This window comes from Salvelinus namaycush, chromosome 1 (genome assembly GCF_016432855.1).
Source record: "Salvelinus namaycush isolate Seneca chromosome 1, SaNama_1.0, whole genome shotgun sequence".
Taxonomy (NCBI): Eukaryota; Metazoa; Chordata; class Actinopteri; order Salmoniformes; family Salmonidae; genus Salvelinus; species Salvelinus namaycush.
Genome location: NC_052307.1, coordinates 22,893,506 through 22,911,278, shown reverse-complemented (window position 1 = coordinate 22,911,278; position 17,773 = coordinate 22,893,506). Strand labels below are relative to the sequence as shown.

The 17,773-nt window shown below is 43.5% G+C and overlaps 1 protein-coding gene across 1 annotated transcript in view; it reads right to left on the bottom strand.

The window, feature by feature from the left end:
• The window catches only part of LOC120051044 (hemicentin-1-like), a 66,389-nt gene extending 55,900 nt beyond the window's left edge, over window positions 1-10,489 (bottom strand). Inside the window, exons 1-9 of the mRNA XM_038997655.1 lie at window positions 10,228-10,489; window positions 6,287-6,357; window positions 5,784-5,942; window positions 5,571-5,693; window positions 1,337-1,508; window positions 1,093-1,199; window positions 853-973; window positions 507-770; window positions 263-407 (exon numbers count right to left, since the gene is read on the bottom strand). Coding sequence (XP_038853583.1) covers window positions 263-407; window positions 507-770; window positions 853-973; window positions 1,093-1,199; window positions 1,337-1,508; window positions 5,571-5,693; window positions 5,784-5,942; window positions 6,287-6,357; window positions 10,228-10,489 — 1,424 coding nt within the window. The remainder of the gene's footprint in view (window positions 1-262; window positions 408-506; window positions 771-852; window positions 974-1,092; window positions 1,200-1,336; window positions 1,509-5,570; window positions 5,694-5,783; window positions 5,943-6,286; window positions 6,358-10,227) is intronic.
• Window positions 10,490-17,773: the final 7,284 nt, after the last annotated feature.

The window sequence follows — 17,773 nt, the reverse complement described above, 5'->3', positions numbered from 1 at the left end:
GTCAACAGTGAAGAGGCGACTCCGGGGTGCCATACTTCTAGGCAGAGTTCCTCTGTCCAGTGTCTGTGTTCTTTTGGCCATCTTAATCTTTTCTTTTTATTGGCCAGTCTGAGATAAGGCTTTTTCTTTGCAACTCTGCCTAGAAGGCAAGCATCCCGGAGTCGCCTCTTCACTGTTGACGTTCAGACTGGTGTTTTGCGGGTAATATTTAATGAAGCTGCCAAGTCTAGTGTCTTAGTGTGTTCAACGAACAGATACTCACTGGAACAACTTATCCTCTCCAAGAGACACTCCACTCCGGGTGAACCTCAGCCTATAGGGAACATCGCTCTCTACCGAACAGCCAATCATAGCGGGCTGCATATAAAAGCTGTTCACCACAAGGGGCATGCTCACAGCTGGGGGATCTGTTTCAAGACAAAAAGGAGAGGAGGGAAGAGGTCACACACCGGACTAGGGCTGTCTGTGAGACAGTAGGGTGGAGACTGAGGAGAAGGGTCTCTTACCTGGGATGATGTTTGTGTATGAGACACTGGACAACCTCTGGAAGCGGTAACCTTCCTCATCCTTCCCTGTCACCTTGAGGAAGAAACTTTGGGAAGGAGTGCGAAATTCTGGGACACTCCAGAGTCCTCGGCTGCCCCTGTCAGAGGGCAGAGGCACAGGGAGGGTGCGTAGGGAGCGTCCTGAACCTGACACTAACTCCATGAGACTCAGCTGACCTGGTGGCTTCAGTCCTGTACACTTCAGTAACACATGGGCTGGAACTCCTATGAAAGGGGAGGAAAGCCAAATGTTATTCAATGCAATCACATATACATACAAAGATGTAAAATGACATGTACACATTACCTTTGATGGGTCTCTCCCTGGTATAGTTGAACTCAGACACTGGTATACTGGAGAACCCAGCCCGGAAGTCCAGATTGCTGACCCCTGTAACTCTCAGAGTGTGGCGGCCACCACAGCCCACCTGGACATAGAAAGGGGACATTCAGTTGTTGTTTTGTACATCAGAGGTGACTAAATCAGTTATCTCATTCTCAATACAGGATGATCACAACCATGTCAGGAGGCTCTACGGTACAGTACCTTCAGAGTCCAGGCTCCAGGTCGGGGGAACTTCAGGTTGACAACACGGGCTGAGTTTGGGATATTCAGTAGCTCTGTGAGGCCCTGCTCCACTCCAACAATGCGACCTAAGCAATTGAAACACATAACAATGTAATTTCAAAATGTGAAATAGCATTTGATGTTCAGCTAAATGGATATATAGTATTATTCTCAAGTAGTGGCAATCTTTTCAGTGAGAATACATAATGAAAGCATAATGTACCAAGGGGATCCCTGAGCTCGATCTGAGGGGCTGGCCCACTAAGTGACACAGTGAACTCCTTCAGGCTGGGGTCAAAGGGCACCTCCCACTGGTTCTCCTGAGCACTGTCATGGTTGGAGGAGAGCAGGTGGACCTTCAGGCCCTGTACTGTCTCTTCCACCCACTTCAAGACCTGGCAGGAAAGAAGACATCATCTCAGCAAGACAGCAGCACACCTCACACCCCACACAGCTAGAGGACAAACTAGACAGTGGTGGTCTGGAACCTGTCACACTAGACTAGGCTATATAACATTCTGGCAAAGACCTCTACTGGAAACCAAATCAGAGCGAAAGGACAGGAAGGATGTGCATGTGACCTCATGACCCATCTCTGATTCTGAAACTGTCTGCTTCAACACTGCAAGCTGGTCTATGTCTTTGGACCATTCTTCCATCGCCAAAGTATGTCTCAAAGGGATCTTCCATAAACAAAAGGAAAGTGAAACAGCTCAACTGTCAAAAAGATAACATACAGTTTTCTGCACTCTTAAGCATGAATTCCCCAGAGGAGTTGGAAGGCAACACAGTGGAAGGCAACACACTGTCCTTCTGCAAACTACCTTTAATGAATCATGGGATTGGTTCTCCTGTCCTGGCTTTACAAGAGTCTAGGAGAGATCTATTCCAGATTATAAACAGGTCCAACTGTGCAGGATAAATGAAGACTATCAATGAATCAACTGTTTTACTCTTTGTTATCTGAAAAAATGGGTGGGCTTTAAATAGCAGATGTGGCCTGAGAGGACTGATCTGGTCTGGAGTTGATGGGATTGTGGCGGCTTCACTGAAATGAGGCTCATTATCTTGTTATCAGAGAAAATATGACCCAATGCCTGGCTTCTGCTGAGACTGAAAAAAACCCTGGGTGGCTTGATTGCATTCAATTCCAGTAGTAAACATCACTGAGTATACTTTTCCCCCATGACTATTACTGTAGAATATTTGACCGGTAGAATTTTTATCTTTGAGTTTTCAACCCTGTAGGTGAAATCATGCTGGTGGTTATGAATCAGAAGAAAAACAACCTGTGTCCTTTCTCCTTTACAGGAAAAGAAGAGCATAACCTGTTGTGTAACTGTGTCTTATTCATTTCACTGGCTGGACCATCCTTTTTCCATCTTTCAAGTGCTTTACAAGCAACTGTGGTCTTGTATTTGTTTTGACCCCATAATCGTGAGGGCAGACATTATGGTTGCATTGTGTCTATAATAAAACAAACTGAAAACAATGCTTTAGTGGCCCCTCTGAAAAAAGGCGCTTATTCAACACATCTTCATATATTTAGGAATAATGGAGATTGGAGTGAGCAAAGCCTTTGATAATTTAATTAGCAGGCCTCCCCTCTCTGTGTACCGGCCCACTGGCTCCTCTCAGCAGCTGATTCCTCTCAGAGTTTACAACTGGAAACAGCTGTAAGGTCTGCCACATGTGCAGCCGTCCCCAAGGGAGCAGGAAACTGCTGTAGAGTGAGCTACATCTTCCACAAACCGGTGTCTATTTCATCTCCAGCACCCAGGGAGGACACAGAGTAGACATTCATCTCCCCACAGCCTTAGACAAAGGGACATGGAGACTCCGAGACATTCATCTCCCCACAGCCTTAGACAAAGGGACATAGACTGTCTGGTCTGACCAAGGTGTGTCTCAAGGAACATGGTGTGTTCTGATGGTGCTGCTACAGCCGCTCCCTGCCTGAGCCATGGGGAATCCAGAGAATCTACGGGTCTTTGAAACCTCATCCGCTGGGTCTCAGCTGAACAGGCACATGCCGGTGTGTCAGGAAGAAGCATGAACTGTTCTTTTCTTCCTCCAGCTTGGTGGTTGTCTACAGGGATTCCTCTTCCTCATGCCCCTTTGAACCCCTCCAGTAGACCGCCTGACTGATGGTTTCTCTCATTGTGGTTGGGGAACCTACAGACTACAGCCCTCCTTGCAGACAGGGGTCACCAAGCTCAAGCTCTGAGGTTAAGACGCTACCACCATTGCGGTGAGAGAAGAGACAGGGTGCCAGGAACCAGGCTATTAGGCCAGATCAGTCCCAGATGATCCCCGTTCTCCTATTGGACGGGAATGTCAAAACACCTGCCTTGCCTTTCCCCCAGACAACAGACAAGAGTCTACCACATCTGTCTTCCTGTCTCTGGTCTAGACCACAGAGAATGGCTTTGCTCACTAACCTCAGGAACACGACAGAGGATACAGGTTAACTGGATTTCATTTATATTTTCACAAACACTCCTGTCGCTTTAACTCACTACTGGGCCCACCTGAAATCATTAGGCCAATGTTTCCAGTGGTTATTTTATGGAAGGAAGTCCAGCTATTTCAGAGAGGAGTGCATGTGGATCACAGGAGGTTGGTGGCACCTTAATTGGGGAGGATGGGCTCGTGGTAATGGCGGGAGTGGAATAGGTGGAATGGTATGAAATACATCAAACACATCGGAACCATGTGTTTGATGCCATTCCATTAGCTCCGTTCCAGCCATTATTATGAGCCGTCCTCCCCTCAGCAGTCTCCACAGGTGTGGATTTGAAACACAGAGACACGAACATGCATTGGCCAGGATACTGCCAAGGTGATCATAAACAGTCTACAGTAGATTATAGATGGGAGGGCAATAACTCATGAGCTCATGGCCTGTCCTGTCTCTTTATCACCCTTATTGAGTCTAAGCTGAGGCAACAGAACAGACATCCACAATATGCATGGATTCGTGCATGGATGAAACCTCCCAGAGCCCAGAACGATTTCTCTTGGCCAGGTTCTCAGTCCTCTTACATCCTTCACACACTGAGAACTGAGGATAGCCTCTGTGATCATTAGGACCAGAATCAACGCATTAGTGTTCTTTTTCTACCCGAGCTCGGGATTGTTTGGCTATTTGCTCCAGTGATAACAACAAGTTAAGTCTTAAGAGTTGAAGGAGTGTCACACACAAGGTTTCACAATGAGCTGTTGTGTGTGGACTTGGAGCCAGCTCCAGTGGGCAGCTGTGTTGGAAAGGGAAGCCATGACAGATCATATCCTGGGATTAGACAGTAAAATAAGCAGTCTGCTTTCTCTCCACCTCTCCCCCTGAGACCACAAAACACTATGTATATTTGATTTGGCAACAGTTTATTAAACTCATATTAAGCGGGAAGATGTTAGTTAGATGTGAGGTATTCATGCGGTTTCTAAGGATTAAAGGATTTACATTCATTTAGTAATAACATGCCACCTAGAAGTTACAATCCCACTGGTTGTAAATGCAACTGAAATACGGTAGTAGTTCTCCATGTGGCTCCATACTAAATGAGCAGAGAGAATAGCATGACATTTTAAAGGTATAATGGGTCACATTAAAACATAAAGGCACTCCTGCCCCTATCCACACTCGGGCCCAGGTTGAGAGGACTGGTTTCTGTTGGGGGGGTGAATGTGGTGCCTCAGCTCCTCACTATTAACCACTATAACGTAGCACAGCACTGTCCTGCAATGTGGACATGACATTCAGACACTCTTCAATGAACTGTGGAGGCTACGAAGTGTTCATAGAACCATATCCCACACACATACACACATGCACCATACATACTTGCATACATAAAGACCGGCATGAGTTGAAAGAAAGCAGACACACATAAAAACACACATTGAGAACTGGGTTCAGGGGTTCAGTGGGCCACCTCCCCCAGTGAACAGTCATACTTGGCTCCAGTGTAGAGCTGCCCTCTCCTCAGCCCAGCCATCTCATGTGATGATATTCAGGATACCAGTGTCTCTCCCAAAGGAAACCGGCTTCTTTTATGTTTGGTTGGGAGTTATTGAGCCCCGTTGAATTTGGCTTCCAAGATTTGGGGTTCAGTTACATGATAAGATAAAGGAATCACTCACCCCTACTATGTAGTTCCTGGTGAGTTTAATATTAACTTTGAAAATATTTGATGTGTGTCTATGAAATATACAATGATTACATGTTGGGGTGATATGGGATTCATATCGCTAGTCTTTCAACTGCTTTTACATATCAAATATTCTCCATAAACCATTTGTTCACTTGAACCCACGTGCATTTTTTTTAACCCATGTCCTGAAGAGACAATAAACCTTTGCTTCTTACAGAAAAATCACACTATGGTTGACCATTTACTCAGCACACCCTCGTCAGTATGCTTGAAAATAATATCCATTTGTTTGATGACTCTCACCTCATTGACTTGCTGCTTGTTCAGGTGAAAGATCTGTCCAGAGCTGGTGGCAGCGATCTCCTCATAGGCTCTGTACCCAGGCTGAGAGCGGTCTCCACAGTCCCCAGTCAAGACAAACACAACCTGGGTGCACACAGAGGACAGCAATGGAAGGTTATTATTACTGAACTTATACTGAGATTATTGTAATCATACATTGCAATCAATCATTACCTGTGACTGTCGGAGCTGCACCAGTTGCAGCACGTCCCTTTTCAGGTGGTAGTCCTTGGCCCTGGCATCAGTGAACACGTAGATAAAGGAGCTTGGTAGAGACACCTCCAGGGCCTTCTTTATGGCTCCTATACTCATCTCTGGACAGTCTCCACCTCCCTGAGAGAAGACAACACACAGACCATTGATCCAACGCCATCACTGAGGGCCTCAATAGGAACAAGCAATACATCACTATGCATAGACCTGTGCTATGCTGTGTAGCCTAACCATAATCTTATTGAGGTTAGAAAACTATACTATACTGTATTGACTATAGAGACTACAGGCTTTATATTCTAAGTAGTCTGCATTTCTATTGTACAGATCCTGCATAGCCTACCTCTTTCCTGGTCTACAGATTGATATCAAGCATGTACAGCCTATCCTATGGAGTCTGGCAGATGTTCTGGCAGAGGTGGTATAGCTCTAATGTTGTAACATGCTTTGGTTCTGGTACACACCTGGACAAACAGCTCCTGCAGATCCTGCTGGAACTTCTTTGGGTCAGTGGTGATGGACACAGGGCCAATGTCTAGGAGAACACATCATGTGGACGCTATTAACATTATACATGACGAATGGCTGGATAATCAAAGGACAATCAATAAAAGACAAAAATTAAAGATAATAAGATAGGTCAGTTGCACTGGATAATTATAGGCTTCTGGATGATAGTCCATGGTTAAATGATAGTCCATGGTTAAATGATAGTCCATGGTTAAATGGTAGTCCATGCTGCTCCCTCAAATTGTTTTTATTGTAATACCCTAATTCATTAGTGGTGGACAATTAAGTATCACATTCATGCTAGATTATATAATAATATAGCATGTCTGTGGGGTTATTGTGCCATCTCTGGGTCAAAAAGCCCATGATGATTGAGTAATCATTAGTTGTATTTAGTGCTGAAGTTAAAGCACCAGTGTAGTCAAATGGCAAACCACCCTGCATCCCACTGCTGGCTTGCCACTGAAGCTAAGCAGGGTTGGTCCTGGATGGGAGACCAGATGCTGCTAAAAGTAGTTTTGGAGGGACAGTTGGAGAGCCAGAAGGAGGCACTATTTCCTCTTGTCAAAATGTTTTAAAGATTCCAATGCCCCAGGGAAGTGATTGGAGACATTGCCCTGTGTAGGGTGTTAATCCCGGTGTCCTGGCTAAATGATTGTGGACTACAGCAAAAGGAGGACTGAGCACGCCCCCATTCTCATGGGGCTGTAGAGAGAAGGTTGAGAGCTTCAAGTTCCTTGGTGTCCACATCAACAACAAACTATCATGGTCCAAACACACCAAGACAGTCGTGAAGAGGGCATGACAAAGCCTATTCCACCTAAGATGATTGAAAAGATTTGGCATGGGTCCTCAGATCCTCAAAAAGTTATACAGCTGCACCATCGAGAGCATCCTGACTGGTTGCATCACTGCCTGGTATGGCAACTGCCCGGCCTCTGACCGCAAGGCACTACAGAGGGTAGTGCGTACGGCCCTATACATCACTGGGGCCAAGCTTCCTGCCATCCAGGACCTCTACACCAGGCGGTGTCAGAGGAAGGCCCTAAACATTGTCAAAGACTCCAGCCACGCTAGTCATAGACTGTTCTCTCTGCTACCGGACGGCAAGCAGTACCGGAGTGCCAAGTCTAGGTCCAAAATACTTCTTAACAGCTTCTACCCCCAAGCCATAAGACTCCTGAACAGCTAATCAAATGGCTACCCAGACTATTTGCATTGCCCCCCCCCCCCCCCCCTCTCTCTCTCTTTTACGCTGCTGCTACTCTCTGTTTATTATCTATGCATAGTCACTTTAACTCTACCTACATGTACATATTACCTTGACTAACCAGTGCCCCCGCACATTGACTCTGTACCGGTACCCCCTGTATATAGCCTCGCTATTGTTATTTTACTGCTGCTCTTTAATTATTTGTTACTTTTATTTTAAATGTTTTACTATTTTTTACTTAACACTTATTTTTCTTGAAACTGCATTGTTGGTTAAGGGCTTGTAATTAAGCATTTCACTGTAAGGTGTTGGTTTTGAAATTCCCAATCTGGCCCTCAAACCATCATGGCCACCTAATCATCCCAAGCTTTCAATTGGCCCATTCCTCTCCCCTGTAACTATTCCCCAGGTGGTTGCTGTAGATGAGCATGTGTTCTCAGTCAACTTACCTGGAAAAATAAGGGATAAATGAAAGTCAAAAACGTGAGGTTGAAATAATACTTTTTTTACCATTTTAATTGAAAACAATCACAGTAATGATTTGATATTGGGATAAAAACGCCTGCATTGGACCTTTAACAGAGGGTGACCTGGTCAGTGTACCCCAGCATGACAAATAACAGCCTGCTAAGATCTGACACTTATTTGGACTCCTTGAAGGGATGATTGATGTAGCAGTAAACATTAACCGACAAACAGAGAATATATTGTTTGTGATAGAGAATAGGTTAGCATATAGAACAGTATTTCACTCTAGTGTGAGGGATGGGCCTGGTTGGTTGGGGTGGGGCCAACGTGTGTGTGTGTTTTTGTGTGTGTGTTTGTGTGTGTACGTGTGGCGTGTGTGCTTCAAGCTTTGCCATCAAATTGCAAGCCTTGCTTACTAAATATAACTATTACAATAGACATTGATAATTTGTGGACATGTCAGACTGTCAGTCTGCCTGGTGATTATTTCTTGATCGCTCTCTCTCGCTCTCCCACTGTATTTTTCTTGTCAGACTTTTAAAATCTTTGTCCCCACTTCACTCATAAAAGCCCATAAAACATGGATACTGTCACGCCTCTTTGTCAATCACCCAGTTTCTTTGCAATCTCAGGAGGTTAACAAGGTCCCCAAAGACAGAATGTGTGGCGTTAGTGTAGCTAGCCGAGCACAACATCCCCCTCCCAACTTCCAGCTCTTAGACCCAGGCTTGGTTACTGGGGCTGGTAGGCTTTCCGGAGGGGTGGATGGGGGGTGATTGGGGTAATTACACACAAGCAGGCAGCATATGCTTCTCATCAGGGCTCAAACACCCTCCCCCAAAAGGGCACTCTCTATTTTCAAACTCCAGCTTTCCCATAGAGGGAGAGTGGAAGAGGGACGCTTGGGGAAGAAGCTTACCTGTTGCCATCCCCTTTAGCCCAGTTATCCTGTTCCTCTGTGTGAGTCATGTTAAGCACACTAACTGTAGCCTAACTCAAATGTAGCTGGGTTGTTCCACCAAGTCGTGCCTTTTGAGATGTGTAACTTTGAGATTTTTGTTGTTGTTGATTTCACCCCATTTTAACATTCTGTCATAAGGAGCACATGATCAACTTAATACAACACCTGCTTTACCATTTCAAGAGGTTAAATAAAGTGCCAAATAAAGTGACAGGGTTGACGATTTTATCTTTAATCAGCCATAAATCCCCTTGTGACAGGGGAAATGGAAGCTTGTTGTGTGCAACAGGGAGGGGCAATTGAATGCATGCTTCACAACAAAAAACACATTGTTAAAATACTTCTAGGTTGTCTATCTATGGGTAACAGGGTTGAAGTGTTACAGTATGCTCGACTCACTCGGTTTTCCACCACAAAACACCAGAAAATGGGCAAAAAGAGTAGAGCCAGCTCGCTTGCTTTTATATTATGATTTGACTATTAGATAGATGTTCAATGTTTCTTTTGAAAAATAGATTTTAAAAGGAATAGTTTCAACATATTAAAACAAGAGTTCAGTTCACATAACAGGGTTGACCTTAAAATTAGGGACAGGTTGTTTTTTGTTAAATTTAATCACTACTCACATTTAATAAATAATAATCTCCAGAAATGACTTCGTCAAAGCAACAAAATAACTAGGACTTTACAATGATGGCGAAAACTTGGTTAATTTCGTTAAAATCTTCCTGGAATTTTGGCACATTGGCAAGTCTTTATTCATATACAAATCTGATTTATTGAATTATCCATGTGGTCTATATTAAAGGGCACTTAATTGAATACAACAGGCTTTTAAAACGTTATTCACCATTGGTGCAATTAAAATATCAAAGGGATGCAAAAGGTACTCATTTCGTGGAAAGACCCAATTAGTGTCTTATTTTTCGAATTTGTTTATCTTGAAACAGAGCCATAAACATCTGTAATTTGTAGTTTGCTTCCAGTTAAAAACCTCAGATTAGCCAATGGATAATAATTTGCATAATATAAATCAGACAAAGCTATACTGTATAGGCTACAGTTGATTTGGCTAGTAAATATTAAGATAAATCATGTAGTGAGTGAAATGCAGGAGACTGAAATCAATTGTTCATGTCAATTGTTTAATGTAAATAATGTAGGCCTATTGTCATTTTTTTTTAAATGCTAAATCTCTTACTCTTTTAATAAATAATTAGAGTTCTGCAACTTTTCATCTTTTATTTTTTTACCTGGGTCATGAAACGGGACGAGGACAAAGTTTTTGATGGGTCTGGTCCTCCGGTTGAGGGTCTTTTCCAGGATCCGAGAAGCGCCCTCTATCACCTGTTTGAGGTCGTCGTACATTGAGCCGGTAACGTCGAACACAAAGGCCAGGGTTGAAGCGCTGTCACTGTCCAAGGAATCAAAGTCCTCCTGGACCCCCTCAACTCGCAGGTCAGCCAGTACTTTGGACCCGCAAATAAAGAGCGCCAAGACAAGGCACTTCAACATAATACCGGTCATTATCAATTCACTGCATCTGTATTTGTTTTCAGAAATGTAACAAACCAGTTAAAACACAAAACTTTTGGCGAATAAAAAAAATCACCTAGGCCTATAGAAATACAATTATTGCCAAAAACAACTCAAATCCAAAAATCATTGGAAATGTTGCCTCAATTGAAATGCACGCCGATCTAGAGTAGATGATGTAGCACGTTATTTCCTCCGAGTTACATCCATGTACAAACGTTTGGAGGGACTGGAACGAGCTGCTCCCCTGGAGAAATGGAACGCTGAGCGCTCAGAACGGGGGCGGAGATGGGTGTTAAACGGGTCCTGAGTAGGAACAAGCAGATTTTTTTGTGTGTGTAACTTGACCCGGCTATGACTTCCAGCCCCAACCCTATATCCCACATTCTCCTGGCTGGGTACACTTTATCTAACAGCATTGGATCTGGCCAACCTAGTCTGGTGCAAAGCAATTGTGCACAACTTTTACAGTGGAGAATATTTGTGGTCATGACTCAAGAGCATTGTCCAAATGGCTTGGGTTTTATTAATAGCAGCGTTTATATTCAGCTGGCATCTAATTTTGTACATGCTACTCTCTGGTAGTAGCCTGTCATAACAGTATACTATCCCTCTGGTGCATGAATGGAATCAGTGGCCTGACAAGATACAGAGAAATACTGTACCAGATGTGTTTTCAGAGGAAAGGTTTAGGAAGCCACACGTCCCTTTCTCTTCAGATTACACATACTGACAAGAGCGGATACTTTGATTGCATCACATCTTGAAGCATTCGCTCTCAGTGATCTATTTTCTGTATTTTTTTTCCTTCGATTTATTTGAGCCCAAATAAATATGTAACTGTCACGCCATGCAAGCCGTGAGACCGAGGTAGCATATCCGTACATTTGGCGAGGAGATAAGGCAACCTACACGAGGAAGGAAAGGGGATGTCTAGATTGTGGACAATTCAGAGACCCAAAAAATAACCATTGGTGTCTGACAGGAAATAACAGGAAATCGACAGAGATTTAGAGTCACACTTCTGTGACTAAAGGAATTATAATTTCAGTCTCCTATTCCACATTTATTCGTACCCTAGAAAAGCATATAAAAGAGAAACAAGACCTTTTATATGATGCTGCTGCAACGCCAGAAAACAAGAAATTAAAGCTGTTTGCTACAATGATAGACATTTTCTCTTTCTGAACCAACCAGGTCATAATTCAGACAAACAGCACATTCGTAAAGTATTCAGACCCCTTTACTTTTTCCACATTGTGTTATGTTACAGCCTTATTCTAAAATGCTTTTTCCCTCCTCATCAATCTACACACAATAACCCATAATGTCAAAGCAAAAAAACTTTTTTTGAAATTTTAGCAAATTAATTACAAATATATAATGGAAATATCACATATACAAAAGTATTCAGACCCTTTACTCAGGACTTTGTTGAAGCACCTTTGGCAGCGATTACAACCTTGAGTCTTCTTGGGTACACCTGTATTTGGGGAGTTTCTCCCATTCTTCTTTGCAGATCCTCTCAAGTTCTGACAGGTTGGATGGGGAGCGCCGCTGCTCAGCTATTTTCAGGTCTCTCCAGATATGTTTGATCGGGTTCAAGTCTGGGCTCTGGCTGGGCCACTCAAGGACAATCAGAGACTTTTCCCGAGGCCACTTCTGCGGTGTCTTGGCTGTGTGCTTAGGGTCAATGTCCTGTTGAAAGGTGAACCTTCGACCCAGTCTGCGATTCTGAGCGCTCTGTGGCAGGTTTTCATCAAGGATCTCTCTGTACTTTGCTCCATTCATATTTCCCTCGACCCAGTCCCTGCCGCTGAAAAATATCTCCCAGCATGATGCTACCACCCCCATGCTCCATTCATATTTCTTTCGATCCTGACTAATCACCCAGTCCCTGCCGCTGAAAAACATCCTCCAGCATGATGCTACCACCACCATGCTTCATCGTAGGGATGGTGCCAGGTTTCCTCCAGACGTGAAACTTGGAATTCAGGCCAGAGTTCAATCTTCGTTTCAGCAGACCAGATTATCTTGTTTCTCATGGTCTGAGAGTTCTTTAGGTGCCTTTTGACAATCTCCAAGCTGGCTGTCATGTGCCTTTTACTGTGGAGTGGCATCCACTCTACCATAAAGGCCTGATTGGTGGGGAGTGCTGTAGAGATGGTTGTCCTTCTGGAAGGTTCTTCCATCTCCACAGAGGAACTCTGGAGCTCTGTCAGAGTGGCCATCGGGTTCTTGCTCACCTCCCTGACCAAGGCCCTTCTTCCCCGATTGCTTAGTTTGGCCGGGCGGCCAGCTCTAGGAAGAATCTTGGTGGTTCCAAACTTGTTCCATTTAAGAATGATAGAGGCCACTGTGTTCTTGGGGACCTTCAATGATACAGACCTTTTTTGGTACCGTTCCCCAGATCTGTGTGTAACAGTTTAACTTTAGTCCGTCCCCTCGCCCCGATCCGGGCGCGAACCAGGGACCCTCTGCACACATCAACAACTGACACCCACGAAGCATCGTTACCCATCGCTCCACAAAAGCCGCGGCCCTTGCAGAGCAAGGGGAACCACTACTTCAAGGTCTCAAAGCGAGTGACGTAACCGATTGAAACGCTATTAGCGCGCACCACCGCTAACTAGCTAGCCATTTCACATCCGTTACACTCACCCCCCTTTCGACCTCCTCCTTTTCCGCAGCAACCAGTGATCCGGGTCAACAGCATCAATGTAACAGTTTAACTTTACGGCGTCCCCTCGCCCCGACCCGGGCGCGAATCAGGGACGCTCTGCACACATCAACAACGGTCGCCCACGAAGCATCGTTACCCATCGCTCCACAAAGGCCGCGGCCCTTGCAGAGCAAGGGGAACCACTACTTCAAGGTCTCAACGCGAGTGACGTAACCGATTGAAACGCTATTAGCTTGCACCACCGCTAACTAGCTAGCCATTTCACATCCGTTACATGTGCCTTGACACAATCCTGTCTTGGAGCTCTACAGACAATTCCTTCCAACTCATGGCTTGGTTTTTGCTGACATGCACTGTCATCTGTGGGACCTTATATAGGCAGGTGTGTGCCTTTCCAAATCATGTCCAATCAATTGAATTTACCACAGGTGGACTCCAATCAAGTTGTAGAAACATCTTAAGGATGATCAACGGAAACAGGATGCACCTCAGCTCAATTTCGAGTCTCATAGCAAAAGGCCTGAATACTTATGTCAATAAGGTATCTATCTGTTGTTGTTTTTTAATACATTTGCAAAAGTTTCTGAAAACCTGTTTTCGCTTTGTCATTATGGGGTGTTGTGTGTAGGTTGATGAGGGAAAAAAATGATTGAATACATTTTAGAATAAGGCTGTAATGTAACAACATTTGGAAAACATGAAGAGGTCTGAATACTTTCCGAATGCACTGTATGAACATGGCACACTTTCGTCCTCCTTTTGCACCACGTAGTAACTCCAATTCTAATGGCTCTTAGATCTCCTGCACTCAACCAGATGGATAAGAATGAACAGACAGTGTTGAACTTGCTGAGGACCTGCCTAGCCTGTACCCAGCCACTATAAACCCAATCACTATGACTTTCACCCACACAGTGATGGCACATCAAGAACATCACTACTCTTTATGGACTATTTGAAGTGAGGCAGTCTGCTGTAGGAATACTTAAAGTTAGGGCTAAAGCTTACACTGTGAGCCTATGGTGTTAGACTAGAGTATGGGTTTGAAATGGAAAGCACTCTTTACTCATATCTATGAACTGTCATACAGCACTGTTTAATGAACAAGTTAGTCTTTGTTTCACCAAGTGAGACCACCAGGCTTTGATGGATAAATCCCTGATTAAGGATAACAGGGTATTTTATGTTTAAATTGTACAAAAGCCAGAATCTCCATTGAACAATTACTTCAACCACTTTCTGCCTGAGTTCTGTTCCTGTATCCCATTTTGAATAAAGGGTATTTGAGGGAACCGAGCCACGATTTAGGAAACAAATTCAATCACACAAATGTAAAGGCAGCCACTTTTAAAATGCTTTTTATTCTGTGCTCTGTGTTCTTAAATGTAAATGACAGCACAGGGGGAAATTATCTTTCTCACTTGAGTAAGGCTAAATCAATGAAGCTGACAAATACCTAATGTTCAGACTGAAATAACCAAGACTGGAGGGGAAAAAGCATCATCACATGCTGGGATCTGTGATTTCTGTTGAACACACAGGACAGACACAAAGACGACAGACTCAAACACACAGCCCGCAAACAGCTTTACAACGAGAATGTATGCCTGTTTGTTCTCAATAGCCGAAGCCTTGTGTATACACAGGGTGGAGTAAGATGCGCTCAAAGGAAATAATGAGCCTCAATTGGGATATGTCAACTGTGAAGAATTACACTGTGTTGCTTGGTCTTGCCATTCAAGAAGTGGCTTTAAACATTACAGTGCCTTGATGGTAGCGCTGATGGGAAAGGGAACACACATCTAACACAATAGGAGGCACATACCACAAACATAATAAATGAATCCTTACAAAAGCCCCTCCCTGCCCACTTTCCCCTCAAATAAAAATATAAAAGAAATCTCCTCAGAAGGAAGCAGTTTGTTTTTGAAGGAGGATAAAAAAAAGGTATTCCATTTTTTTTTTAAACTCTTAAGCTTCATTTCATGTGAATAAACAGCACTCCAACAAATGCAGCAAGGCAACAAATATTAAATGTTACACACCTATTAACACTGAGTGTACAAAACAACAGGAACAGCCGCTCTTTCCATGACATAGACTGACCAGGTGAATTCAGGTGAAAGCTATGACCCCTTATTGATGTCACTTGTTAAATCCACTTCAATCAGTGTAGATGAAGGGGGGGAGACAGGTTAAAGAAGGATTTTAAAGCCTTGAGACAATTGAGACATCAATTTTAAGTGCCTTTGAACAGGGTATGGTAGTAGGTGCCAGACACACCGGTTTGAGTGTGTCAAGAACTGCAACACTGCTGGATTTCTCACACTCAACAGAACTGAGGCTGTTCTGAGGGCAAAAGGGGGTGCAACTCAATATTAGGAAAGTGTTCCTAATGTTTTGTACACTCAGTGTATACTATATCATATTCACATGGGTTTATAAACAAGTTGATCTCTCTCCACACTCTCAAATCAGTGCCTGTTGATGTCTCCCGCTGTAGTCTTTCAGGTAGCCATGTGACAGCTCTCCACATGTCAGTAACACCACTATGGCTCTGTTGAGCGCCGTTCACAGTTCACACACACCTCAAGGGGTATCCTCCAGTGTAGACCACAGGGAATAACAACCTTTACACTCTCTCTAAAGCTGGTCTTCAGTGCTGTCCATCCCTTGTTTGAGTTCTTGAATGAAGTCCACAGACATATACCATCAACAAATTCCTTCCTCGCATGTTACGTTCAGTGTCTCTTACCCTCTTGCCCTTGTTTTATTTTACATGTTGTAATATCAGAGGGCTCAGAGTTGTTTTCAATGCTTAGTGGAGATGAATATGTGCAATTGAGGACAGTATTACACAAGTCCGTGCCCGCCTCCTCACCCTCCCACGTCTCCTTCTGGATGGTGCATGGAGGGATGTTGATGTTTGTAGATGCTTCTTCTCATAGCAGGTGTGATGGCACTGTGTTAGATTCACTTGGGAATCTGTAATAATAATCACCATTGAGTTCAATGTGGCAATGAAATCAGACATGGAAACAAACAGTGCAAGATCCTATTGACAATAAGGGACCCTGAACTCTATAAGAAGTAAATGCAAGGCTACTTTAAACCCAAGCGGCCCCATGTATCTGTCTATATTGAGCTCAAAAACTCTGTCACATGTTGAGCAGAACATCAGCTACAATTGGCAATAATGGTCAGTTGAATACATTAGACAGAGGGAGGAGACCAGCTAACTGCCCTCTCTCCTCTCTGAGCACTGCATGGATGTTTGATCAGCAGCAATCAGCAGAGGTTCGTTTATTTAAAAAAAAAAGATAAAAATTCTTATTTACAATGACGGTCTATCCCGGACCAAACCCTAACCCGGATGACGCTGGGCGAATTGTGCGCCGCCCTATGGGACTCCCAATCACAGCTAGTTGTGATACAGCCTGGAATCAAACCAGGGTCTGTAGTGACGCCTCTAGCACTGAGATGCAGTGCCTTAGACCGCTGCGCCACTCAGGAGGCCCAAACGTTGGATAATGCACAAGAACAAATGGTGGTCTGACAATGGCTGCTCTGCATTGTTTTTAGACCATGCGAGTCTCTGACCACTGTACTATAATGTCATCCTCAACAGATCAATTGACAATAAAATTCATAGTTTCTCTAATTATAGCAACAACAAAAAAAATGTGATTGTATGATATGTAGAACCATGTGACATTTCCATCACTGGGATGCTGCATGATTAAGATAAAGAGATGAAGATCACTTTATTGGTCAATTACACACAAGGTCCAACCAAACTGTTACTTCAGCTTTTAACCCAACCCCTCCGAAAGACACATACATGCATATACTGGTTTTTACACATACATACATATACAGGTTTTTACACATACATACATACATATACAGGTTTTTACATATACATACATATACAGGTTTTTACATATACATATACAGCTTTTTACACATACATACATATACAGGTTTTTACAAATACATACATACACAGGTTTTTACACATACATACATACACAGGTTTTTACACATACATACATATACAGGTTTTTACACATACATACAGTTGAAGTCGGAAGTTTACATACACTTAGGTTGGAGTCATAAAACTCATTTTTCAACCACTCCACAAATTTCTTGTTAACAAACTATAGTTCTGGCAAGTCGGTTAGGACATCTACCCTGTGCATGACACAAGTAATTTTTCCAACAATTGTTTACAGACAGATTATTTCACTTCTAATTCACTGTATCACAATTCCAGTGTGTCAGAAGTTAACATACACTAATTTGACTGTGCCTTTAAACAGCTTGGAAAATTCCAGAAAATTATGTCATAGCTTTAGAAGCTTCTGATAGGCTAATTGACATCATTTGAGTCAATTGGAGGTGTACCTGTGGATGTGTTTCAAGGCCTACCTTCAAACTCAGTGCCTCTTTGCTTGACATCATGGGAAAATCTAAAGAAATCAGCCAAGACCTCATCCTTGGGAGCAATTTCAAAACGCCTGAAGTTACCACGTTCATCTGTACAAACAATAGTACGCAAGTATAAACACCATGAG